The following is a 27,452-nucleotide window of genomic DNA, read 5'->3' as shown; positions in this document are numbered from 1 at the left end:
CGCCACTCTGGCAAATTCATGTGTCCAAGTATGGCGAATGGGGAGAGTTAAGAAGACAGCCCTGTAATCAAAGAAAGGGGTGCCCATAAAGAACTCGGCCTCATCGAGCACTCTACCTGGTGCAGAGCCCCATGGCTTCAGCGGCCGCAGTGCCTTCGTCGAGCAGAGAGGCGTTGGCGAGGTCAAGGCCCGTGAGGTCGGCCACCATGGTCTGGTAGTTGAGCAGGTTCTCGAGACGTCCCTGCGCGATCTCGGCCTGGTACGGCGTGTACTGAGTCGTCCAGCCCGGGTTCTCGAACACGTTGCGCACCACCGTGGCCGGGGGCAGGCAGCCGTAGTAGCCCATGCCGATGTACGAGCGCCACACCGCGTTGCGCGAGGCCAGCTCGCGGGCACGCTCCAGGAGCTCTTCCTCGCCTGCGTGACAGGAGGAGGACGGTGCGCAAAAACTGATGACGTCACAAACTGAGAATTCGCATCCTCCCTCCTACCCGACAAAGAAGACGAACGTGCTGAGTGTCATTAAAGCGAAAGCTTTCTTAGTCGGACCGATGACGTCCTGTCAAAAAACTAATGCATTTCCCTCTAGACCGGTTGGTCGACCAAAAAGTTCTGATGAGATCTCTGGACACCCGGCAAGTGCGTGAAACCGGGCTTCCATAATGTCGAAATGGTTATTTGAAAAACCGCTGAAAATGAACGTTTTCAGATAACACAATACACGCATTGAGCATGAAGAATGAGTACAATAGTGCACCTTTATCTCATAAACAACGTATGGGTATAAATTTAGATCGTTCGTGGATGCATTTACTTTATGCGGGAAAAATCGTCGCATGGGTTCGCTCTTCGTTTGTGATTGGGGTCTTTGGGGTTTGCCGATTGATTGGAGGCACCTTCAGGGAAGGTTGCATGCACTTCAGCTTTGGCGCTTCTGTCAACTTTATTTAGCAAAGGATGGCAACATTTTTGTTACTATGGATGGTGGGATATATTTATTCTGCATATTGCCCCAATTTTCCATTATTGTTAATGTACCAAGGGATGTACTGTATGTATGGCTGTGTAGTCCTTACCGTTCCTGTTAAGCTTTAAGGCACCGTGTTGATTGAAAATTTACATTCTTTGTCAAAATTTTTTAGGACATGCGGAAACTGCACAGGCCGTAAAAAATTCATTGTACAAGCTTATGTCCCTAGCGAGGCTGAAACGTTTTATGCCGGAAAGCCAGTGAAAACACCTCTCTTTCTCAGTGTCATACAATATTTGTCACATTAAAAGATAAAGCTTATTCTTTGAATTATTGTGGTCCAGAAGGCTTAGGTTTGGCGGAGAAAATTTTGACCAATGGTGTACGTACTTACACTGCTGTACTATCTGTACCCGCGAGGCGTTGGCCCCGTCAGGAGACGTGTGGACCTCCTTTCGGCTTGCCTCGTGGGCATATGTATTTATGACCAAATAAAAATTGGGGTTGATTTGACTAAAGAAGCTCTGGTCCTCTCATGTGGTCAGTGGACCTATCCATCAAACGAGGCATCCTACCGTTCAGGCTGGCATGATTTTGTGACAAGGAATTGCTTGCGCCGTAGTGGACATCAAATCTGTGAAGTACTTTACCTCTTTCATATTCCCCCTTTCCCAATCGAGCCACGCTGCCTCACTTTGTTCAATGAATTTATTCATACATTCTTCGCATGAATCTTACAATTTGCACGTTTGGGTTGGCTTTCCACAGGCCATGGTACGCATCCTGCCGTTCGCGCTTGTACGAGGCCATCAACGCCCAACCCAAATGTAATCTGAAGAGTGGGGTTATTGCAACACAGCCCGGCGGACGCTGATAACCTCGTTCCGCTGGTGCGGTGGCTTGCATAAACGACGAGTCTGCTCCAAGCAGGGCTGTTTATCGCCACTATCGTTAGTGGACAAAAAGGAAACAGCGTACAGGACACAGCTAAAGAAAAATACATAAAACAAAAGCAGAATGTTTTCACGCAGGCGGCCGGCTTTATTGTTCAACAGAAGGGCGGCAAGCTGGGATAGCTTGTTTAGATTCATGACGGGAGTAAAAGGGCAATGAAACCTGCTCGCGCACAACCACCTACCAAAATTCTCTACCAGTACAATACAGCAATCAAATCTGCTTCCTCCTGACGTAATTCAGGTTGCTCCTGTTGGGAATTTCGTCCACAGTACCACGTTATCATGTTTGTAGATCAGATTGTACCCACCATTTAAAACTTCCACAGCTATTATTTCGATGCTAGTCAGCGTGCTGTATTCTTCACTGTATCTTCAACCCTGAGCTGTACCTGCCGCGTACTGGGCGAAACCTTGTTGTTGAGCGCTGTGCTACCTATACCATATTTATTTTTAGTAACGTAGTCACGGACTGAAACGTGCAGCTACGTAATATTGAGATGCCATGTATTTTTTCCTAAAGTTGTTTTATCCCGACCACATCATGCCTGTAAGCCACACACACACACAAAAAAAAAAACACGTGGTCACATATCCCGGTGAAAGGAGACAATCAACCCCAAGTGCTAACTCCGCAAACCATTCGAGCACTTCTGGTTGATTGCATCTTTCCGCCAGGACACGTGATGACGTGTACGTTGTTCGGGAACTTGTTTATATGCGCATTGCTTCCCTACATCCCTGCCGCCGTTTCTCCTTCTTGCGTCTGTTTATCTTGCGCTGTGTTTTATATCATGAATAATTTTTCACCCGTTACGTAAAGTCAATCCCAGTCAATTTTATATAACTCGATGCTTCAAAACAAAAACAGAATGCCTTACGGCGGCACCTCGGCTACCTCCTATGATGTGAGAATGCGCGAGCATCACTGTTCCTTGAGGTGTGAAAGCTTGCGCGTGGCTGGGTTTGCTGACATCGCTGCCAGGGGGGACTGGGGAATCAGCCGTGAACATCCGACGACAGCTGTCATCGCCACTGGCAATTCCGCCGAGTTGATACGTGACAAATGCGGCGTGGTGCGTTGGCGTCGCAGGCAAGTTGGATCTGGTGGATTTACACCTTCTCACCGCGGCTGTCATCGTCACTGGCCTATCCCCCTGACTGGGTATGTTGTTAGGTGTATATTAATTTTTGCCGTACCGCGCCATTAGACATTATGACCGGCTCATGGTATACTTTCAGACGGCGATTTGAAATAAGCGCTGGGCACTTGAAAACTTGTGATGCCATCTGCCATGTTACGGGAGAAAAAAAATTGGCCGCGTATCTGCTCCTTTCGTTGCAAATGCCGTCAAAAGACGATCATCTTTATCGGCTTTTGCGAAGTAAATGCCTCCCTTCGCTTTCCCGCTCACCTCTCATGTTGCTCCTCTTGCGTCGCGCTCCTCCCAAGGTAAAGACGCCAAATGTTTGCTTAAATCATTTTAAATTTCCCGCGTTCCACTGCTCCAAACCGGGTGTCTCGATGCGAACTCTGCCGTACGGCGAAAACGAGCGTGAATCGAGGCGCCCTACTTCAACGTTTATAGAACCGCGTTTCCCTACTCCACGTGCGTTGCAAGCAGAACGTGAAACCTATCTAGTGGAACCTTGCGTAACTGTTGCCGGTTGATTTCTTAAAATGGCGCCAGAAGCTATAGTGGCGCGGGCGACAGCAGGCGACGGCGGAGTGAATTCTTTTTCCGCAGTTGATGAAGTATTTAATTTCGCAAAAGTCAAGCATGTTTGATTTTTTATAAAGGAACACTGCAAATATCACTTCTGTATTGATCTGTTGTCTCATATTTGCGTAATGTCTTGTTCTTCTTCAACAATGTTGACAAGTATGAACATTGCACCGGACATAGACGGGTAGATTTAGCTGTGACTATATAAGACTATTGCGCAGGCATTGTTTTGCTTTGGCCGGGTGGCTGAATTTGTTCTCGGGTGAATATACAACGACTTCACCGCGTGTTCGCTGTATTTGTGTGGGCTTTGCATTGTTGGGAGGGAGTATATTTTTGGGATGTGCTACAGAGGACATTACACAAAGATTTTCCTCTAGATCCTCACGGTATACGTTTCCTTGCAATAGACAATGAGGATGGAGTGCCTTACGATTTAGTCATGGCACTGGGTCTCCATAGTATATGGCGCTCTCGTACAGCAAGGTTGTACAGTGATGTTGATGCGCGATGTGCAAGGGAGTATTTCAAAGAGAGCATTGGGCGATTTGTTGAAGTTATTAAGTTCTACCAAGAACTACCTGATTGGCTGCCGCAAATAGAGCAACTAATCAATATGAAGGCATTTTAAATGGACAAAGTCAGCCCTGTAGTGGCTGGCAACTGCACCGCTTGTATGTGTACATATTTGCAGTGTTGAGATGTAATCTGTTGTGAATTGTCAAAGACAGGCAATAAATACAAAAAAAAAAATTCTACTTGGGAGAGGACCAGTCGAATGAATTTGTTTCGACGAACCCGCGATGGTGGCTTAGGGCTGACGCACCTTTTTGTAAGACAGCTTGTGAATCGATTTCTGTTTTTGCGGGACGTTCAAGACCCTTTTCTGCGCACAGTACTTCAAGTGCGGCTAATGCGGGCTTTGCCCGAATTTGTAGTTTCTACGAGTAGTAGTATGACAGGGGGTATCTATGGATACTTTAAAGAGATTGTTGTGTCATCCCGTTTTCTGTTTGCTCGATTTTCGATGCACTATTTGGCTAATGTCACGCGGAAAAAATTATATAAGGATGTATGCGATTTGGCCATACCTGTACCAATGTATAGAGTTTTATACTGTGCAGGCCCAGGACAAGATGTTCTAAAAAGGGTTAAGCGAATGGAAGTATCACCAGGAGCGAAGTCTTTTTTCTTTAAACTACACACGGGTACGCGTTCAGTTGCAACATGGATGGAGGGTAAGGGGATTTCTATGCCATGAGGAACTGACTGTTCTATTTGCAAACAACCGGAAACGGTGGAGCATGTCTTTCTCCATTGTTGGGCAGCGGTGTTTCTATGGGATGTCCTCCAAAGGACACTGCGAAAGGACTTTCCACTGAACCCCCATGGAATACGGTTTTTATGTATCGAGAGAGAGGATGGGGTGCCGTACGATCTCGTCATGTTGTTGGGCCTGCACAGTATTTGGCGGTCGCGCATGGCATGGCTCAACTGTGATGTAGACGCGCGGCCGACGCGACAATATTTCCGCGAAACTGTTTCCAAGTTCATTGAAATTCAGAGAGCAAAGTTTTCTGTTCCTGAGTGGTTGCCAAGGGTGGAACCCCTCGCCATGCTTAGGGAATTTTAAATGACAACGCCAGTCCACCATGGCATGGCGGCCTTTTTGTAGATTGTGTGTTTTCTGTAGTACCTTTATGTTGTGTTGCACTGTCGAAGACCGGTAATAAAGGAAGAAAAAAGGGTGGCTGAATCGAGTCACAGACAGACAGACGGACAGACAGACATACAGACAGACCAAAATTTCTGGGTTTAAGTAGCCCAAGAAAGACTATCGTCTTTAATAAGCTGTCGTTTAACGCGTAGTTCGTATTTCTTGAGCTAGATGGCGATTTGAAAGCCAGTCGGGAAACTGAAGCTAGATGACTGCGCGCCCGGGTCCGTCGCGGTCTAGCAGATGTCACAAATCGTGAGGTTCAACACAATCATCGGTTGATTTTTGCGATATCAGTAGCATCAGTGAGTCTGTGTATGATGTAGAGTTGGTAGACCTATGTTCTGAGACCGACGAGGAAAAAGAAAACAGCCTTGAACACCAGCGGCTGCGAACTACTTTTACTCATGGTTTCTAAGCGTTGTAAGAAAATTTTTGTAGCTAGAATACGCTCAAGGCCAGGACTTTGATTTTCACTTAGAATATTGCTAAAGTACGCGCAAACCATGGCATGAAATGTCCTGAACAAGCCTTTCTTGAGAGATATAAACACTTTTTGAACAATTTTATCTAAAATTTACGAAAGTTCCGTATTTGGCAATTTAAATTTCGCATTCACACTCGTTATTTTTTAATCCTGTAAATCATTTAAAAGCACATATACGGGGCTCAATGTTCGAAGGCTTTTCATATTTTTACGCCCAACAGTTTTTGCACGAATGACTTTACTAGGACCCCCCCAAAAAAAGAGCGATTGCGCTGGCGTGACGATGATGATGATTAGTGGCTTTCCCTTTGAATCGGGGCGTCGGTTGTCAGCAACCGACTTGCCTGTTTTATTACGTTTACTTGCCCTACTCCCAGCTAACCTATAGATTTGCTTCCTCTCTCCCATCTCTCCCACTTTTCGGTTTTAAACTCATCGCCCCACCCCCATTTTTTCTCCCCTCGCTGTTCTAAATTCTCGTCCGCATGATTACTCCGCCTGCGTACACATCCCTTCCCTACTTTTCCTCCACCACCACTCCAGTCGCCTCACCTCTATGGCCTTGAAGTTGAGGTTCCCCCTCTCCCCAAATCCCAAGGCCTCCGCCAGCGTCGTTTCCCCCTCACCCCGCGGTGGCCTATCTCTGTGCAGCTCCTGACAACATGGTCTATAGTTTCCCGATCACTGCCGCAGCATGCACACGTTTCATCCTGCTGCCTGTAGCTACCCGTGCGCCCGGGTTCTCAGGCACCCTGCCCGTGCCTCGAAGAGCAACGCACTGCCTCTCGTATTGCCATAGAAATCCCGTTTCTCTGCCCTATAAGTCTCCAGGGTTTTTTTTCGACGACATGCAGCGCCCCTAGTGGCCGACACCTCTGGGTAGTATAAAAGCAGATGACCCTCACCGGCGCTCTCCGTGTGTTTTCAATTACAAGCCAGAGCGAAAGTTGGTTGCACTTAATTTAATCACGTTGTGGTACGTTTAAATGACTGCATACTGAATAAAATGCCCTTAAAGTAGTTGCAGAGGCTAAACAAAATAATATCCGCTACAACAAGCCGATTTATCGACTTTCTTTTGAGCGAGCTGTCGCGGTCTTAGCGACGTGGGACAGTATCCCCAAGTCGGGTGGTCTAACTAAATTCCGGATGATCATTATAGTTCTTTCTTCTTGCCTACCGTCGACAAAGAAACATTTCGCAAGTATACCATTAACACAGAATGCCGCTCATCCTATAGCGTGGTAACTCTTAATGGCTGCTTCAGCGGGAGCATATGCAAGAGGACGCGAGAAGCGAAGCCGACTCAACTGACACTGCTGGTCTGGCACCACCTTGAAAACGAGTGGAAATTTTATTTTGTATATTCGCAAACTAAATGATTCTTGTACGCCATACAGTTTACGAACGGCAGGGTGCATGTATGCTAGCGAGTAGGTGATGTAATAGCGTCAAATAAACAAATTAAGCGCAATTAAAGGACGCAAAACAAGCACCAAATTGCATGCCCGCTATTGCAGAGATGTGTAATTCTATACTTACATAACATAACACAGCCACATACACGGTGCGCGGCCCAAATATTTACATGCGATCGTCACGGACTGTGTTGGTTATATCTACTGCAGGGGTCGGCCACCTACAACTCGCGGGCCGAATGTGGCCCGCGGGGCTGTATTATGCGGCCCCCAGCACGTCGTCAGAACCCCCTCCCCTCCCCTTGTCACTAACAATCTGAACGCCAACACGCCAGTTTCGACCTCAAATAGTGTTTGACGGGGAGGCAAGGACAGGACATTGATCGTTTCCAGCTGTATTGTTCCCCATATTCGCACTTTATTATTGGCAATCCGCTGAATTTTTTCTCTTTGCCTTCAAAGCCCCCCTTTCACTCCCACCTGATTTGCCATCCAGCCCTCCGCCGTGACGACTTCATGCAACTTGGCACTACACCTGAACACGTTGCCAACCCTCATTCTAGTCTCTTAAGTGCGAACTGGGGATATGTGATGCAAGAGCGTAATTAAATAAAGTGAGAGCAAACGAAGAAAGAGGGCGGCCACTAAGTTCGCCCGACCACTTTGTTTTACTGCCACTACTTTCGGAATCACAACACATATTTCACGCTTCTGGCGCTCGCTGCATTTTGTCGCTGAACCACGCAACGAAACGGCAAGCTAGCGCTGCACCATGTAGTCGTAACGGCGACGCAAACCAGCAGTGTTTAATGAAAGCACACGCATAGTACGCATGCACGTACGCAAAAGCGCGGGGCAGCGCTGCAGACGGGCCTGCAGCCCGCCGGACTCGCTAACTTTTCCGCACGTTAATCGCCGCTTGCGTTACCTTTTTTTTTTGATCGCCTGCTGTTGAAACGTACTTGTCACCAAGTGTACTAGTTTAAACAAGAAGCTTTCACTTCAAATTTCACTTGGTGCGACCATCGATCGGTGAGCCTGCAAGTGGCAGAGCGCCGTCACCGTCCCTGCACTTTTGTCGACACTGTAAACGTACTTAACGCTGCAAAGCTTTTTTTTTTCTAAAGCCAAGTTGATCGCCGGAAGAGATCGGACGCGTCAAGGATGGGCTGGTGACCATGTCGCAAAACAATCGGCAGTATCGAGCTCATTTTGCTTCTGCCAACACGGGATCCGACGGGGACCCCCTCAGCTTTGTACTACCCGGATGTACTGCCCGGAAGTCGGTTTCGCAGCACCCCCTGGGCAGCGCAGGAGCCCTATGGAAAGAGACGTTACGCGACCTTAACGTTAAGCCTAACGACGTACAAAGCAACGTTGAAGTTACTGTAGGTCCAGCTGTGGTTGCTGGATGACGAGGTTACCGGTAAAAATCTAACGCCGGCCTAAATGGGCCGTGAAGACAAAATACAACTTCCTCCACTTTCAAAGAACTATAGCCTTCAATAACTCAGTCATCGCCATTTCTGCCTTGAGAGACTAAAAAAAAAAAAAAAAAACGCAGAATTGAAAACAGTTGCAAATTTTCAGCGACAGCGACGTAATATGGGCAGATGGGATGTATTATGGGCCGGCACTCAATTTTTATCAGTGTGCTGCGTGCACGTAAGCATTGGAGTGATACTCAAGTGACATTACAAAGATAACTAGAGGCTTCAATATAATCACCTAGTAGTGTGTCCTAGTGGCGGATTCGGCCTCCGGCCAGCAATCTCATAAACAAGATTTTGTGACGTCTTATACAATCCCCGAAAAGATTTTTTATTATGTCAATTTTTTAAAAGTTCCCGATAATATTGATACTATCCTTATCTGAAAAAAGCAGTGTTTTAAATGAACGGAAGTTGTATCCTGTCGTCGGCAGTGCCTTAAACGTCGGCTGCCACAATACTCGATGGGGAAGACGTCCGGTTGGCACACACCGAGGCTCACTTCAAACATAAATTTTACAGCGAAGCTGTTAGCCTGTCGTTGGCCGGAAAATTTCGTGAAGTAAACAAAAAAACCCAGGTAGCAACCAACAGTTCTCCCCTAATACGCCAAGCGCATATGCGTCAGGCTAGGCAGGACCCAGCGTCTGCCGCCAGAGAAGCCCAGCGCAATCTTCCTTTGCAATCAGGCATGCAGCATAGAGTTCAGTATTCCTTAAAAGAAAAACCACGAAACAAGCATCAAAACCACACCATAGATGATAAGGCTCCTTTGAGCAATGGGGCCCCCCTATGTGTTCCTGGTAAAAACTAGGTTTGCAGTTGCTCTCGAAAAGGGGGGTTAACGTCATTCGAGGGCGAGCGCATGGGTCAGTCTCCGCCGCCAGAGAAGCCGAGGGCAAGTGACATGCTCGCCGAGACGACGAGGAAAATTTCATGCCCTGCCACAACAGCATGCGTACGAAAGCTTTGCTGGACATCCACTTTCGCAGGGCGGTATGGCGGCCATTTTTTTTATTTGAGACTTTCGCTACACGCAGCCAATAGAAATGCTGATGACAATTTCTTTCCACAGGGATCTTCAGACGTCACTTCCTCGCCCATTTGGCCAAGTAATGCTTGAGCGATGATCCCGCATAGAAACCGAACTGGCATGTGATCCGTCTAGCTTGTTAACGTTGCACGAAAATGTGCCGTAACGCGGGTTATGTTCCCTTTTGCGCCTGCCTCAAAAATGGAGGCAAATGCGGCATAAACTAGCAAAACCTTCATGTGGGCCAGTTTCTTCCACATGAGTAAAAAGGGTCCAAAGGTGCGGAAAATGCGGACAAGAGAAGAAACGAGCAATACGCACTACGCGCCTTCTTTGTCTGGTTCGTTTCTTCTCACAGAGCGTTTTTCGCGCCTTTAGACCCTGTTCACTCATAGCGGCATAAACCCGACGGGAGAGCACGAAGGATTTCGCGCGGTCATCGGCTAATCGGCTCATCTAGTGACTAACGTCGCAAGATGACACGAGAAAACACGCGCACGACGCGTCTGCGATACCAACGCGGGGGAGCCCTCGAGGTCCGTGACGCGCGACCCTAGACCGCGATAAGACATCCTTATCGGACGAACGTCCGTAGCCTATTTACCCCTTGTCGACGCCTTCGAAATTGCACACCCCCCGCGGTCAGGGACAGAAGACGAGTGTGTGCACATCATCCATTTGCGGTGGATAAACTCAGGCGCGCCAGTGTTTACTTTTACATCAGCCCACCGGCTAGCAAGAGCACATGAAGACTCCTCCATCCCTTTCTTTGTCGTACAAAAAAGCTCTGACGGAGACGGAAACGAGTAATACTCTTAAGTGGCCTGTCATCCGGTTGTCTGGTTCTTTAATTTGCTTGTATGCGGGCTCGTCCTTATTTCAAAAAAATAACCTGGCTCAAACCTACCCCATCTCTTTCACCAACTCCTCTCACGATTGTTTGACGTTCCTGTGACGTCATTTGTAACGTTGGGAGTCCTGGTGACTCTCTAGCAGTATCCTACCCCCACAATTTGGTGACGTCTGCCGCAATGTCATCATTTATGTTTTACACCTGACGTGGAAGTATCCAGGCGAGTGTCCGCAGCATCTCCATGCGCGCTGGTGCAGAAGTATGATGACTGGCTGGTGGATTAAGTAATACCAGTTCATGCCTGAGACATCTTTCCGCGTACTAAGGCGCACTACCGCATCGGTTGCGCGTACATTGCACAGCTAACATAGGAGGTCGATTACAACGTATTAAATAAGTTAGGCAAATACAGAAAATCCAGCGGCAGGCAAGGAAAGACCCAAGCATGTTTCGGGACTGTGTTTGAGTTGCAATTTACACAAGCATAAATAGAACATGTTGAACAAGGGAGGTCGACTGAGACAGAGAGGGGCCGCTTGATAGTCAAATATGAGAATACAGACAGACAGACAGACAGACAGACAGACAGACAGACAGACAGACAGACAGACAGACAGACAGACAGACAGACAGCACGCGACTCACGCAAAGGCGGATCCATCTTCATCTCCCGGTTCAGTCGAATTCCCGAAGGCACCGTCTTGTCGATCAGCTCATTGATGTTCTGAAATACAGTAAGAAGTACAAATCAGTACCCACAGAGAGACGTTCCAGCTCTGTTGGTACAAGTTTCTAGTTTCTTTAGAGCAAAGCCTCCCTTTGTGGGACCGGTGGTGTCCTGCTAAAAAGCTAATGCGTTTCCCCATAGACCCGTTCGTCTCAAGAAAAGCTCTGTTAAGATCTCCAGACACACGGCACGTGCGTGAAAACGGGTTTTCATCGCGTCAAAACGGCTACTTGAAAATCTCGAAGAAGGAAAGGGTTCTAGACACGCATCCTTCATGAAGGAGGAGTAGAACAGCACACCTTCATCTCATAAACCATGTATCGGTGTACATTTAGATCATTTGTAGATGCGTTTACTTAGTGCGCGAAATATCGTTGCATGGGTTCATTCTTCGTTTGAGATGGGGGTCTTTGAAGGTTCGGCGGACTTGTAGCGAAGGGGGTTTTGACGCACTTTTCAAGCGAGAAAACTTTCGCGCTTCCCTAAATTTTATTTAAAAATAGATGGCAAAGTTATTTCGTTGGGCATTGGCGGAACTCCATATGGGGACATTGGCGGAACAGGTTTACTGCACGACAGGCCGTGGGTGCTACGCAGAAATTCCTGCATACATAAAACGACACATAACAGTGTCGTTTCAAGTATGCAGGCAATACAGTGTTCTTTGGGATACGGTTTGGATATTTCAGCGGTTTTATTCGCGAAGTTTTTTTTTTTTTTGCCAGCTAAGACAAGGGTTTGCATGAACGACTACAGGGGGCTAAGGTGGCGAAAGCACTCATGTCCGTAGATGAGTACATTGCAGTGCTCGATATTGATGCGGTGCAGTTTGTGAACTCGCACCGGTGGCTGAGTGGCTAACGCGTTGTGCTGCTGAGCACAATAACACGGACTTGAACCGGGCCGCGGTGGCTGCTTTTCTGATGGAGGCGAAAAGCGAAAACGCCCGTGTGTCGATATTCTTCTGCACGTTAAGGATGCCGAGATGGTCGAGATTAGTTCTGAGCCCTCCACTACGCGCGCCTCATAGCCCGAATGTAGCTTCGATGCGCTAAACCCTCCAATCAATCAATCAATCAATCAATCAATCAATCAATCAATCAATCAATCAATCAATCAATCAATCAATCAATCAATCAATCAATCAATCAATCAATCAATCAATCAATCAATCAATCAATCAATCAATCAATCAATCAATCAATCAATCAATCAATCAATCAATCAATCAATCAATCAATCAATGGTTTGAAGTAGGGGACACGGAAGTTCTCTATAGGTGTTTCAGGAATGCTTGGCACCGTTGGTTGTAGCATGTCAAGTTCCACGAGAAGCGCGCACCCCATTTGAAGGTTTTGAGTTAACTTTGGCGCCCGAGCTTGTAAGCTGGACCGTATAAAGTAAGAACGAGAAAACGGTTGCTGCCGCATGACTAAGCGTGCTTAAAACTTGTGAAGTGGGCAAAAATTCTGCAGAAATTCAGAAAATTATCTAAAAATGTGTAACATTCTAATGCCGCCTGTATTTAGTGTGAGCTTTTTTTTTCTAAATCCCGTCCGACCAATTATCTGCAATTACGCTATAGTAACAATTGCAGTTGGAACTTTCCCGAAATCTGCATTGTTGTGGAAATTCCATGCGGTATACGTTTTGACAGTTTCCGTAATTATTTTTAATATTTGTGTAATTTTTTATTTGTTCAATATTTCGCTCAACCATTTCTCTCCATTTACATTATTCTAACGATTACATTTGGGCCTTTCGCGAAATCTGCATTATTGTGGAAATCCCGGGCGTAACGGTTTGCCATTTTCCGTAATTATTTGATATTTTTCCTATCTTTTTAGTTTTTCAAAATTTCGTTCAACCAATTCTTTCTATTCACACAATTATAACGATTACAGGTGAAACTTTGGCGAAACATACGTTATTGTGGAAATTCCATGCGGTATACGTTTTGACATTTCCCGTAATATTTTTATATTTTAGTTATTTTTTAGTTTTTTCAAAACTTCGCTCTACCAATTAACTCCATTTACGTTATTCTAACGATTCCATTTGGAGCTTTCGCGAAATCTGCAGTATTGTGGAAATACAGGGCGTTACACGGTTTGCCATTTCCGTAGTTATTTTATATTTTTATTATTTTTTTAGTCTTTCAAAATTTTATTTAACCAATTATCTCAATTTAAGCAATTTTAACGATTACAGTAGAAACTTTCGCAAAATCTACGTTGTGGAAATGCCATGCGTTATACCTTTTGTCATTTTACTTCTTTTTTATATTTTTTGTTATTTTTTAGTTTTTAAAAATTTCGTTCGACCAATTATCTTCATTTACGTTATTGTAACGATTACATTTGGAACTTTCGCGAAATCTGCATTTTTTGTGGAAATGCAGGGCGTTACATGCTCCTGGCCGTGGGGGTACTCGGCAAAGAATGCTACCCATTGAAAATGATCTCCCCCCCCCCCCCCTCTGCCGGAAAGTTCCGCCAAGTTCGCTCGCATCCAGCAACAGGTTACATCGCGATACGAGTACGCGATAATACCGAACATTCCTGGAATAGTCGATTACTGGATACAAGCTGTCCTGGACCATATCTGCTCCAAAGCGGCGCCAGTGGATGCTTTAGAACCCACTCAGAATGGTACCGCCGCTCACATTTTCGAGTACCGTACGATGCCTAAAGTCCGATACATTGGTGTGGTAGAAGTAAACAAAAAGGTAGTCGTCCGATTAGCAGTACAAGCGCATGCTAAGATCAACGATTGAAGCAGTACAAGGAGATATCGGCTTGGCTTGTTTGGAAGCTGGGAAAAGATGAAGTAAAATATGTTTTCAGGAGAGGCTAGAATCTCAGATGAAAAGAAATGGGCAAGAGGGCCGAGGGATACCTACACCTTGAAGGGAACATAGAGACAAAACACAAGTTGAGTTCATTATAAAGAATGCTTTGTCCTGGTAACTAGGGTACAAGTTTTATAGCAAATTTCGAACAAACATGCCAGATTTAACCCTTTCCAAGCCGTACCTAACATCCACTCTGTATAAGAAAAAACTTAGAAAAACCGCGAAATTTAATCTTGAGCAATGTCGGATGCGCACCGACAGCGGACCCCAACGGCTGTGTTGCCGTGTACGGCCGTGTCGGGCATGGCCCGACAACAGACTGCGAAGGGTTAAAGAAAACATTCAAGACATTGGTGACTACCCCGCCACTACCCGACAATTTTGCTGTGACGTCACAGAACATCGTTTGTGTGATTGGCGGATGCTGACCGAAACCACCGCAAAGAAATGTGACTGGACGATGGTAGTGGCGCTGCTAGTTCGGTTTAATCGCATCACTTGAAGGGTGACATCTAGCTAACACAGTGATAACCACGGTTTTTAGAGCTGGCTTATATTGCGTCAGTCGAACCCCTATTTTTTCACTGCGTTCTTATTTTTGTCAGTAAATTAATTTCGTCGCTAGAATTGAGCTGAGTGAGTTATTAAAGATTAGTTCCTTCAAACTGAACATGTCTTCGTGGCCCTTGGAAACCCGGAGCACTCAATCGCGGAAGAGGACAGGTAGAGCTGACGGCAAATTCCAAAATTGAACTGGCAAACTATCTGCTTTCTGCAAAGGAACTGCGCAACTGGGCAAAGGGCTGTCAAAAATGCAATTAAAGAAACGGAGATGGTTAGGTTGGTGGAAAGCATAAAACAAAGCGGGAGTGGTTTTGGAGTCTCAGGCAAACGAGGATATGGGTAGAATTGTTGGATGGTGTGCGTCGCCTTTTGAAGCCCGAGGCGCTGCTTCTGAAGGAGGACCTGTGTGAACAAATCCTCACCACAGCATGGGGCTTGTGCAGAAAAGATGCGGAAACGAGCAAAGCGCTCAGTAATGGAACGCCGAAGTATTCCATCATCATCATCACCACCACCACCACCACCATCACCACCAGCCTATCTACGCCCAATGCAGGGCAAGGTCCTCTGCCATTAATCTCCAATTACCCCGGTCCTGTGCAAACTGCGAACAACTCATCCCCGCAAACTTCTTGATCTCATCTGCCCATCTGACCTTCTGCCGCCCCCTGCCACGCTTGCCTTCCCAGGGGATCCACTCTGTTACCCTTAATGACCCACGGTTACCGCGCCTTCGCATTACATGCCCTGCCCACGCCCATTTCTTCTTCTTAATTTCTACTAGTATGTCCTTAACACGCGTTTGTTCCCTGACTCACTCCGCTCTCTTCTTGCCCTTTAATGTTACACCTATCATCTTCCGTCCCATTTCTCGCTGAGTCGTCCTAAATTTAAGTTGAACCCTTTTAGTGAGCCTCCAAGTTTCTGTTCCGCAGGTGAATACCGGTAAGTATACCAAAGTATACATCTAGCCCGGAATCAAGGTACAAAACACTTTCCTGAAGCAGTGGGTTTTACCGTTAAGAGAAGCGTTGGATGGTCTGCGGCTCAGATTAGCGAAGCCCGATTACAGTATTGGCTGAGAAAAAAACAAAGTCCCTTTCTTCAGAGAAAGGTGGTTAAAACACGAAGCTTTCTCCAATTGAAACCGGAGTCAAAGCCAAAAGTTCAAAATCCAAACGGATTCGAGCGTGTCGGGATGGTGCGACCACCGCAAAGACGTTGTTTTAATGAGGCGTTTGATGGGGTTTCACTTATCATCGTTTCGTGAAACCCACTGTGTAAAGTTGGCTTTCCTGCTGCGCGTTCTCCTCGGACGAACGACGCTATGTAATAATGACACATAAACACTTTGGCTTTTAAAAAAATGGCGCCCACTTCCCCTCGCGGGAACCCTGGTGTGATGCGACGCTGAGGGGGGTTCAAGCGCCAGCGGAGAGCAACCGTCGACCGAAAGGCCGCTGGAGAGCGGCACACCGGTTATATGCGCAGCGCGCCCGAAGGAGAGGAGACCGCGGAGAGAGAGTACTGCACATGCGCAGCACCGCCCACCGGCGGAGTGAGAGCGCGCTGGGCGGCGCACCCGCAGATGTTGAGAGAGAGTGTTGGCTTTCACCAAGGCACGCACCGCCGCCAGTGCGTCTGCCGCGGCTATGACGCAGCACAATCCAACGCAATCCACTTTAATCCAATCCAATCCAAGCCAAGCCAAGCCAATCCAATCGAATCCAATCCAATGCCCCTCGCGAGAGAGTGTTCGCTATCGGAGAGGAGAGGGGGTGAGCGGAGGAGAGTGCGGACGCCGACGCCGACGATGACGGACGCACGCAGGAAGGAACGGGCCGCCGACAAGAGATGCTCGCAGCGTCGCATCTAAAATATTAGACGAGGCCGATCGAGGCCATCGCAGCCACTGTTAGCTTCAGTGCATAATCTAAATGACAACATGTGTATACTCTACGAAAGATGAACACCCTCAGATAACTCACAGAGCGAGGTGTCTTTTGCAGTCCCCCCGGTTCAAAGGGAACGCCTTGAGCTGTCGTGAAGATAGCGTGGCGAGAACCTGCACCGACTAGCTCCATTTGGCTCTTCACATACGACTGCGCCCCTGACCCAGATGCTTTTCTCTCCGAACAGATATAAAGCCGTAACGAAAGGTGTGACGAGAAAGGTTTGTATTGCAGGACGCCTGGTTGTAACCTATGCAAAGCGTAATCAACGGTCCTTCCCGCTTGGAGTCTTATCAGGTCAATCACATTTGTTATTATCTTTTCTCATGGACAGCTGGCGAGGATGGCGTGAGAAAGAGTGTGCGACAGAAAGCTGCTCGTGTGCAACGACTCCTCATCTCCCACCGTCAATATGGGGCGTGTTTTCTTATCTTCTAGTGGGACCATATCGGCGTCAACAGGAGGCTTGGGCGAATAGCTCCACGACAACGAGGGTTTCGATTGACTGAAATTTAGCGCACCAAAGGTAGACTGTGAGGCGCGCCGCAGTGAAGGGCTCCGGAATAATTTGGACCACCTGGAGATCTTTAACGTGCGCCAAAATCCCGCACATGGGGGTTTTCGCTTTCCGCCTCCATCCGAGAAGCAGCCATCGCGGCCAGGGTTAAACCCGCGTCTCTGGGCTCAGCAGCACAACGCCGTAGCAACTGAGCCACAGCGGCGGGTGACAGTCGATTGATGGATGGATGGATGGATGGATGGATGGATGGATTGATGGATTGATGGATTGATGGATTGATGGATTGATTGATTGATTGATTGATTGATTGCTTGATGGATTGCTTGATGGATTGCTTGATGGATTGATTGCTTGATGGATTGATTGATTGATGGATTGATTGATTGATGGATTGATTGATTGATGGATTGATTGATTGATGGATTGCTTGATTGATGGATTGCTTGATTGATTGCTTGATGGATTGCTTGATGGATTGCTTGATTGCTTGATGGATTGATTGATTGCTTGATGGATTGATTGATTGTTTGATGGATTGATTGCTTGATGGATTGCTTGATTGCTTGATGGATTGCTTGATGGATTGATGGATTGCTTGATGGATTGATGGATTGCTTGATGGATTGACGGATTGATTGATTGATTGATTGATTGATTGATTGATTGATTGATTGATTGATTGATTGATTGATTGATTGATTGATTGATTGATTGATTGATTGATTGATTGATTGATTGATTGATTGATTGATGGATGGATGGATGGATGGATGGATGGATGGATGGATGGATGGATGGATGGATGGATGAATTGATTGATTGATTGATTGATTGTTCGGTTTAACGCGCCGACGCAACGCAGGCGCTGAGGCGCACCGTAGTGGACGGTTCCGGATTAGTTTTGACCACCTGGGGATCTTTAACGTGTGCCGAAATCTCGTATACACACGGGCGTTTTTGCTTTGCGCCTCCCATCATAAAACCGACCACCAAGGCCGGGAATCGAAGTCACGTCCTCGTGCTCAGCAGCGTAGCGCCTTAGCCACGTAGGCACAGCGGGGTGTGGTGATGGGTGTTTTCATGTAAAATCGTGTCGGTTAAGTCCGCAGCGTTCTTTACGGGAAGCTTATAATAAACAGATGCGGTGCCTAAGAAACGACCAATCTCGCCCACATACATCCGTCCGTCCGTCATAATGGAAGAGCGGAAATGGAGATAGGTAAACAGACCTACGAAAGGACCGGCACGGCCATATCTACACAAATTTCACGGTTGGTTCCATGACCGTACCATGATTTGCCAAGTTAAAATTCATGGGTGGATTTATTGATATATAAGTGGACGGGTTCACGTAATAGCAGGTAGAATATTTCAATACTACTCCACAGACCGAACGATTGAATGGAAAATATCGTCTGACTGTCTGCCTACGCGTCTACGAAGAAGACTAGGAAAACTCATAGTGTGCTTCTTGGGGAATCTTCTGCATCGAGGCAGAAATTGCGATAGTAATTTGGGCGCTGGGAGACGAATTTATGTAGGATATGGGGGCAGTAGGGTGAGCTTAGGAGCTGTCGCCACGATTCTTATAAGCTTACCCTCACTTCCTCCCGCCCCCTTTCTCTTAACGCACGTTCCACGCACACACCAGGCGATTCGAGGGGTCAAAAGTGACTGCTTAAGGAGACACGAAATCAGGAAGAAAGATATTTTGTCCACGGCCCCCCTTCGCGCTTATTTAAAGGAGTAAGAAAATTTCTATGCCAACTTTATTGCCGACATTAAACATTGGTAATACCTTTGCTGCCTGTCTAGAGTCGAAAGGTGGGGAGATGTCACATAGTGTTAAACCGCGACGGGAAAGTACCCTAGCGCGCTAAGGAAAAAAAAATTGCGCCAATCCACCCCGTGAATGTGGTTGGAAAGCAAAGCTGTAAACGGCACCCATAACGATCACCCATGCGACGTCACTTAAATTCACTCACATCGCTCTACAAATATCAAAACCAGAGAGAAGTGAAATGCACTTAGCCACACCATTTATTACTTGTTCTTGTTCTTGTTAAGGTTAAATCAATGCATGAAGCATGATCGGTGTTTGGTTGGGTTGTATTGGTGTAGCACAAGAGTGGAAACTTTTTTTATAAAATTAAAGTAAGCTCCAACCCGGTGTTAGACGATCTGTCTTCTCCGTCTCTGCGCCGCGGACGGAGGCGACGAGATTTGCGGCAGAGAAGGAGGAGGAGGAAGAAATACTTCTGTTCAGATTTCTGAACGCCCCAGAGTGCAGCCCTGGGGAGTGATTCCTTCTCGTGTGGGGCACATAGGCAGTCCGCGTGGCCTGTGTTCTGTCCACCCGCAGAACCTGGGTAGGTAGAGAGGGCCTGGACAGCAGCATCTACCATTGCTCGTATTGGGTAGTTGACGGAAAGAGAGGAGGGTGCTCTGGGCTAAAGTCGCACACCCCGATTACGGGGCGGAGTGTTCCTACTTCTGAGCAAAATTTACATTCAGCGTCGTAGCGATTCGGATACATTAAGCGAAGACGCGTAGGCTGTGGGAAGGAGCCCGGATTGTATGAGCCGTAGGGTAGTTTGTTGTTCTCTCGAAAGATCAGCGTAAGGCGAAGGTACGGTCTGTCTCAGAAGGCGATAATGCTGGGTTATCTCCCTGAACGTGAAAAGCGGGTGACTGTCCTCGTGCAGCTCCATAGCACGGGAGGTAAAATCGCAGGCTTGTTGGGTGGGCGTATTTGTTGCCCTCCATTGAAGCGTGAGGGGGTGCCCCGATGAGCTGAATGGAACCGTTTGGGGAGTGGTTTTTTAGCACGCGCAGTGCAGGTGAGGACACCCAACCTTACTGGTAATTCCAGTAGGCTTTCTGGGAATCGATGACTACCCTCCGAACCCCTGGTTGAGCGAGAGCCAAGGTGATGGCTGCCTCTTCTGCTGCCGTCATTTCTTGGGTCCTAAGCGAGGTACACGCAAGGAGGTTGGTTATGGAGGTAGCCACGGTAATGGCGTATTGCTGCCCTCGATGTTTGGAGACGTCTGTGTAGATAACTGCATGATCCCCACTGAGGGTGGTGTTTAGTGCTTTAGCCCGTGCTTTTCGGTGGCCCTCGTCATGTGAAGGGTTCATATTTCTAAGCAAAGGGAGCATCTTTAGTTTTAGTCGCCAATAGACTGGGAGTACGTCAAGTGGAGTGACATTCTGGGCTGCCCAGCCAATCTGGTGAAGCATGCGGTTACCCATGCAGTTCTAAGTCGGGCCTTCTGGTTAGAAAGATGGCCTTCTATCCGCTCTTCCACCGTGTTGTGGAGCCCCGTGCTAAGCAGCCTCTGTGTGGACGCACTCATGAGAAGACCAATGGCCTGCTCGACCGCCTTTCTAATCATTATAGTAAGCATCTCTATGTCTTCCTTGTCGAGAAGAAGACAGGGGGTTGACGTAAGTAACTCTCGAGAGGACAAAAGCTTCAATTAATCGAAAGGTACCGGATTCCTTTAGGCCTCGCTTCTTGATGGCAACTCGCCTAATCATGTGTATGATTTGATTAATTCTGTTTTCGAGGCACTGCAAGGAGACGTCACTCTTGGTGTTAGCCTCGAGATGTAGGCCAAGGATCTTGATGCTGGGGCTTGGAGTGATGGCCGGGCCGTCAAGGAGTATTTGAATGTATTCCTTGGTTTGGCGTGAGGGCGGACGACAAGGAGCTGGGATTGTTTACGTGAACACTGGAGGCCACAGGCTTTAGCACATTGGCGTACTAGAAGTGAGATTCCATGCATTGGTGTCAGCTTACTTTAATTTTTGTAACTCTTAGCACATGAGCAAGGTGCGCACAGGGCTGCTAGACGGGCGTGAGTGGTCGCGTGACGCTTTCACGTGGCATTCAGCGAGAACGCAGGGGGTAAACCCGTAGATGTGCTTGGTGAGTACACTACCTGCCTTCCCAGTCTTCGTGTGGGCTCGTAGCTAAATCGGTAAGACAACGGGCTCTCGCTGTGTTAGTCTATTAATTCCAGGTTCGATTCCCGGCGGTTCCAGTAAATTATTTTATTTGTTCCCTGGAGTTTTCTGGTGACACCAACGGTCGCGAAAGAACCCTTGGGGGGTAGAGGTAAAAAGCTTTGCTTTAAAAGTCAACAGCGCACGCGCTCTAACGCGCCCAACCTCTGCGTGTTCACGAACTAGAAATCTCTGTACGCGGCTCCGCACTTTCGCAATGCCAAGCAAGCGTCGCATTGCACTGTGTACATTTGTACACCGCACTCGGGTGAAGTGGCTGCGTACCAGGCCGCTCTATCGATGGACGACGGCCCTCCAGCCTCGACCCACTGTGATCTGCACTCAACGTCGAGTGCGAGATAAAGAAGATCGCCCGAGTCCCGACACAGTATCACAGGCCAAGCGGCATTTCATTTTCCCCCCGTTAGATCCCCACCCCCGTTCGCTCCCGTTATCTGGCTAGACACACCACGACGTCTGCTATACAGGCGGCACTGTTATATACACGGACGCGTCGGCAGGATTTTATCTCGGTGTCCGGTCCACAATGGTTCCTGATAGCTGTCTGGAGTGAATTGAGAGGAAAAAAGATAATTACACGCTGGCCGTGACTTGTAAAACCGGGAAATGCGACGAAGAGCACTTTTTCTGTACTTCAAATGAACTTTCCTGGAGAGAGTTGCGGAGAGCGTACAATGACTGTAGAAATTATGAAAATCTCCAGGCCACAAGCAAAAATTAGTCCGCGCGTACAGGTGTGGTCAGAAGTAATTGGAGCACGGTGAGCTATGGTCGAACCGCATAGGAGCGCCGTGTAGCTGCACCGGCGGTAAACGAAAGGAGCAGAACACGCATGCGTGCCTGCCGACGGTGATAGCCCATCTATACTTCTCAACACACTTTTTTAACGCGGCTTCAAGCAAATTATTCGAAGCGTACTGGTCTCAGCGATGGCGCTAACGACGCTAAACGCTAAACGCTTTCATCGAGGAGGTTGATGATTGATTGATTGTAGGGTGTAACGCGCCGACGCAACGCAGGCGATGAGGCGCGCCGTAGTGGAGGGCTCCGGATTAATTTTGACCACCTGGGGATCTTTATCGTGCGCCGAAATCTCGTACACACGGGCGTTTTTGCTTTTCGCCTCCGTCAGAAAAGCGGCCGCCGCGGCCGGGAATCGAACCCGCGACCTCGTGCTCAGCAGCGCAACGCCTTAGCCACTGAGCCACCGCGGCGGGTAACATCGAGGAGGTAATGAAAGGTTTCTCGCCGACTCGGCGGGCTTGTCGCTTGCACTCGGCTTCCCTGGCGGCAAATGCAGAGCCCTGACGCATGCGCTCGGCGTCTTGGGTGAGAACTGCTGTGTTATGCCTAGCCTGAACGCATACGGGGGGGGGGGGGGGGGGGGTTGTTATTGTTAAACGGCGCCTTATCAGCCATCATGCGGTTTCGATGCTTATTTTGCGGTTTTTTTCTTTGCACGAATACTGAAGTCTATGCTGCACGCCTGATCAGCCTGACGTATGCGCTCGGCGTTTTGGGCCAGAACTGCGGGGTCCTGCCTGGGTTTTTTTGTTTACTACACGAAATTTTCCGACGAACGAGAGACTAACATCTTCGCTGTAAAATGAGAATGCAGTGAATCTGACGCTACGAATCAGTTTCATGCAGTATGTACTTCAGATGAGCGATAAATGCTCTGACAGCGTTGCACGAAAATGCCGAAGGCAGCCAGAAGAATAAAACAACAAATATAAGAGAACTGTTGCTCCAGAAACCACTGAGTTCGAACATGTTTTGTCTGGTCTAGCTTCAACGCGTGTTTCGAAACCCCTGTTAATTTTCTAGCCCAATAACTGCATGCGTGGGAGGCACTGTGAGCAATAAAGCACTTCTATTTACACTAACGAGGATGGAAAAAAAGGGATGCTAACGAGGATGGAAAGAAAAGGGTGCATTGGTGTGAAGCAACATCCTGAAAACACTTCAGAATTTGGAGTATGAACAAACTTCTAAAATGCATTCTTAGACTACTTAAGTAGCCGGAAGGCACCAGCGATGGGAACGCCGTCGCCTCAAAATCATCATTCCATTCCAATTCCATTCATTACAGGCAAAAGGCGCTTAATTCGATGCCCATTCTGTTCCTCCGTGCGTTGTCCTCATTCCATCCCCATTCCATTCTGGCATCTCAAAAAAGGGGAGTGTATCCGGAGTCATTCCAATTGCGGAGTGGGAAACCCGCAACACTGGTTGAGATGCCAGTCTCTCGGAGTGTCCGTCCGCATTCAATTTTTATTTCGTGTGCCATGGTGTTGCATCGCGCAGATCCCTCGAAGTCTGCAATTGCCATTGTGCTGTCGGAGTAAATGTCTGATATCTCCGAGCTTCAGGCCAGTTACCTTTCGGACAAGCTGGGTAACTTGCAGTATGTCACAAAGCTCTAGCGCTGTTGCTGGCTCTTCTCTTAGTTGAAACACCTGAGTGCTGTGTGCGCCCGTATTTTACAAGCAATGATTGCGCGGTATAGATGTCCAAGCGCTAGAACCCCTCCTCGAATACACAGAGCGTTTTTGTTTTCGCCGCTTATGACGCATAAAAAAAGCAAGACCGTTAACAACTCATCGTCAGGGAGTAGCTGGCGCGCGGAAGATCGGAAACTATGTTGTGTTGTTTGTAAGTAAGCCAATACGAACAGGTACAAACAGAAGACGCTGGTTGTCGCCCAACTCAACGTGAGAGAAGACGTTAGGTTGTGCAAGCGCCTTCCTCTTCACCTTATCTCGTATATATGACTTGATTTCTCTTTCGAATGGGACAGAAACTTGTCACATTAAAGCGTTCCAAATAACGTCAGTGTAGTACGCCATGCTAACCTTTCCCCCGCAAACGCGCGCAGCGATCACTGCTCACGCTGCGATGAGATGGCGCTTGCTGTGTGCACCTTTCTCTAGACGCCCTCAACCAGAATACTCAGCGACATGTGCAGCTCCCTCCGGCAGACATTCCATTGACCCGACAACCTCATCCCCCCCCCCAAGATTACGATCTTAGCCAGCTACCATTGGCTAGCTCGCCGGTAGCGAACCGTTATGGAGGACACGAGGGTATGACGTGCACGGCGCTTTGGTGGAAAAGGCGTTATGCTTACTGTAAGTGCAGTTGCTCTAACGACAGAATTCAAAACGTAACAGTAGAGCCCCCTGTGGAACCCCAATACATTTGAACGTCTTAAAAGTCACGAAACGTTCCTTCAACTTGTGTTTAAGTTGTATTCGTGCTTTGCAGAATAATTGAAGTTATTAAGGCTTGGTTCTTATCAAATTGTACCCGGTCACCCATACGGCTACACGAGAAAGCGGTACAGCAGCATCAGGAAACTTCGTAGTTAAAAAAAAAAAACCTTTGTCAGGGATTCGAACCCGGGACCACTGCCTGACTAGGTCAGTCACAGTACAAACTTGGCTAACACCAAGGTCAGCCGTTGATAGTACGATGGCGAATTAATCGACAACTCGATGTGAGGTACAAATGTTTTATGGCCAGGTTTAGGGCACTCCCAGGAGAGAGAGTGAATGATGGGGGTATAGAGAGGGAGAGAGCGATAGATAAGGATAGCTTTAGGGGTATATTGTTAGATGTAGAGATTGAGGAGGCAAGATAAAGATCACACCCTTATACTGTCACGGTGGGATCTAACCAATTCATTCCTACAAGTCGAATAGGCTAGCTTTCGACAAAAATGGCCACCCTCATAGACAATAAGACGAAGCCATAGTCAGCTTTCGAGATGGTCAATTGCAGTTTTACACGGAAAGCGAAGATAGCCAGCCTCGCGCCCTCTTCGCTTATTATGACACGCTAGATATCTGCAGAGGTGTCCGTTTCTGAAACGCAAGCGTCTTAACGACAACAACACGCGAAAGGAGCAAGCCGATGTCGCAACGATGTCTTCGATAATACTTGGCAGGCCGTCACAAATCTCGCGTAAACGAACGCGTTCCTCCCCCGCAGTCGTAACCACGCAGCACCGTCAACGCTCCACGCGTGCAATGTGTATGCATACTACTGCACTACTTCGGCTGTAACAGGAGCAATGCTCCCAAAGCTGCTTTCAAGTATACGTGTTATCGGATAGGGTAAGTCGCCTCTGCGCGAATGCTGACATTCGGGCCGATGATTCAGCGTTTTTCGGCTGTGGCAATGACGTGCGAATTGTACAGGCTGCAAAGGCTGGAGGATTTATCTTTAGAAAGAACTAAAGCAGTAAAAAAATCTACGTTGTTAAAAGATCAGTCTCGCGGCAATGAACCTTGCTAGTGTTAGTGTCCGTGAGTTCTTTTTTTTTTCGTTATCACACTCGACGCCCTTAGAGAATGGGTGATATATGGCTGCCTGCACAACGATGCTCCACACTGCCAGCGCTTGTCGAGCATCTTTTCAGATAATGTAATCTGGTACTACACGAGCGAATGCTGCATTCTGACCATCATGGAGCACAACAGGCATGAGTGTTTTGCGGGGCTTGTGCGTGAACAGAAGAAAAAGTGTTTTCGACATACGACAGCGGTTTTATCTGCGTAGACAGGATAAATTCAGCGCCATTTCGTATCACGTGGCTTAGCTTCCAACCACCGCCTACCACGGCGTGGCCTGTCAGTTGGCTTTTCCGCAAACTCCCCCGTTACTGTCTTATGTGGAGTGAATAGCGTGATAAGGAACGACAGACAGGACGGGCGCACGCCGATTGAGTGCTCCGTCCGTGTGCGTCCTTCCTTTGCGTCGTCTTTTGTTACACTATTCAGTCCTCAAATATGCTCTACGAACTCGCCAAACAAGGCACTTGACTACTCAGTCTCACTCAGCGCCAACATTTTCAAGGTCATACGTGCAGGATAACTGGTGCATTGTAATTTTGCTAGCACAAGTAAAAAAAAAAAAACTACCACCGCAGACATTTGACATTTTTTCCTCGCCGTTTTCAAGCAATTAGAACTTTTTTTTCTCTCACGCGCTAGATTAAGGACCGACATTGCAAGCTCACCTTAAGGCCCAAATAGTCGAGCATTTCCCTCTGGTGCTTTTCTCTGGGTCCCAGGTGGCGGCTGCAGAAGTCGTCGTGAACAGGCAGCAGCTTATCCAGCGCGGGCGTCGACGACTTAGCGCGCCGGAGCAGGAGGTGACGAAAGTGGTCACCACCACCGCGTCGGCCCCCCGCCAGCAGATTGAGGGCACACTTCGCCGAAATTTTGGGTAGCCGCTGCATCTTGACGCCTCTGCACTACCCGGCTCCAGACAAACTCGCGAGGCTCCCGAAATGCGGCTTCGGGAGGTAGACGTCGGTGGCTTCGCCCGTGCCGGCTGCGACCGATGCCTGATCGACGGCGACAACGAGGTCTGCAACGACAACGGGGAACCACGCCACGGGTGCGATAAGATGAGCGGGAGGCCTAATCAGCAGACGACGAGGGCCGTAGCAGACGACGCGACGCAGCAGACGACAGCGCGACGCAGACGGAAAGCTGCTGGAAGCTACGCGACAACTGCAGACGACACGCGGGCCACTATGCTAAGGCGCACGGACGTTGGACAGTGCGTGTCGGTGACTGTTAGACACCGTATCACGAAGGCTTCGGATACAAGAGGAACGTAACGATAAAAACGGTAACTGCAAAGCTTCGAAATAACGGCTGACCAGAGCGAAATTATTGAGCTTGTAAAAAATAAAAGCCGACTGCGCATACGCATGAATCGAATTAATTTGTAGAACCGTGATGCGACTGGCCGTCTTGACTGGGCAAGAGAGTCCACGTGATAACCCATCTCTAAATCTTGCTGCGTACACGCAAGTATGGCGATATTGTTTATTCCCGCAGGGGGAAGTTTTCTTATTTTTTGTCAATTCCACTGCACTGAGGCGTTGCGCGGCCATCCATTTTCATACTATCGGGGCTCACGTTGCAAATGAAAACATTGAGTGGTCCTTTAAAGTAAAAGCTTTTTTTAGTGAGACATGCGGCGTCCGGTCAAAAAGTAATGCATTTCCTGATAGTCAGGTTGGTCGCCCGAATATCTCCGATAAGATCTCTGGACACACGACGCGTGCGTGAAATGGGGCTTCCATTGTGCAAAAGGGTTACTTGAAAATCGTCAAAAAGGAACGGTTCTAGATAAGA

The 27,452-nt window shown here is 47.9% G+C and overlaps 1 protein-coding gene across 1 annotated transcript in view; it reads right to left on the bottom strand.

Annotated features, from left to right (window-relative positions):
* The window catches only part of LOC144162587 (glycine dehydrogenase (decarboxylating), mitochondrial), a 74,561-nt gene extending 47,548 nt beyond the window's left edge, over nt 1–27,013 (bottom strand). The window contains exons 1-3 of the mRNA XM_077693185.1: nt 26,321–27,013; nt 11,294–11,372; nt 117–417 (exon numbers count right to left, since the gene is read on the bottom strand). Coding sequence (XP_077549311.1) covers nt 117–417; nt 11,294–11,372; nt 26,321–26,542 — 602 coding nt within the window. The 5' untranslated portion in view covers nt 26,543–27,013. The remainder of the gene's footprint in view (nt 1–116; nt 418–11,293; nt 11,373–26,320) is intronic.
* Nucleotides 27,014–27,452: the final 439 nt, after the last annotated feature.

This window comes from Haemaphysalis longicornis, unplaced genomic scaffold (genome assembly GCF_048455015.1).
Source record: "Haemaphysalis longicornis isolate Haplotype H1 unplaced genomic scaffold, Haemaphysalis longicornis Haplotype H1 scaffold_12, whole genome shotgun sequence".
In the NCBI taxonomy this organism is placed as follows: Eukaryota; Metazoa; Arthropoda; class Arachnida; order Ixodida; family Ixodidae; genus Haemaphysalis; species Haemaphysalis longicornis.
The sequence above is the reverse complement of the archived record's forward strand: the minus strand, read 5'-3'. Positions and strand labels throughout refer to the sequence as shown.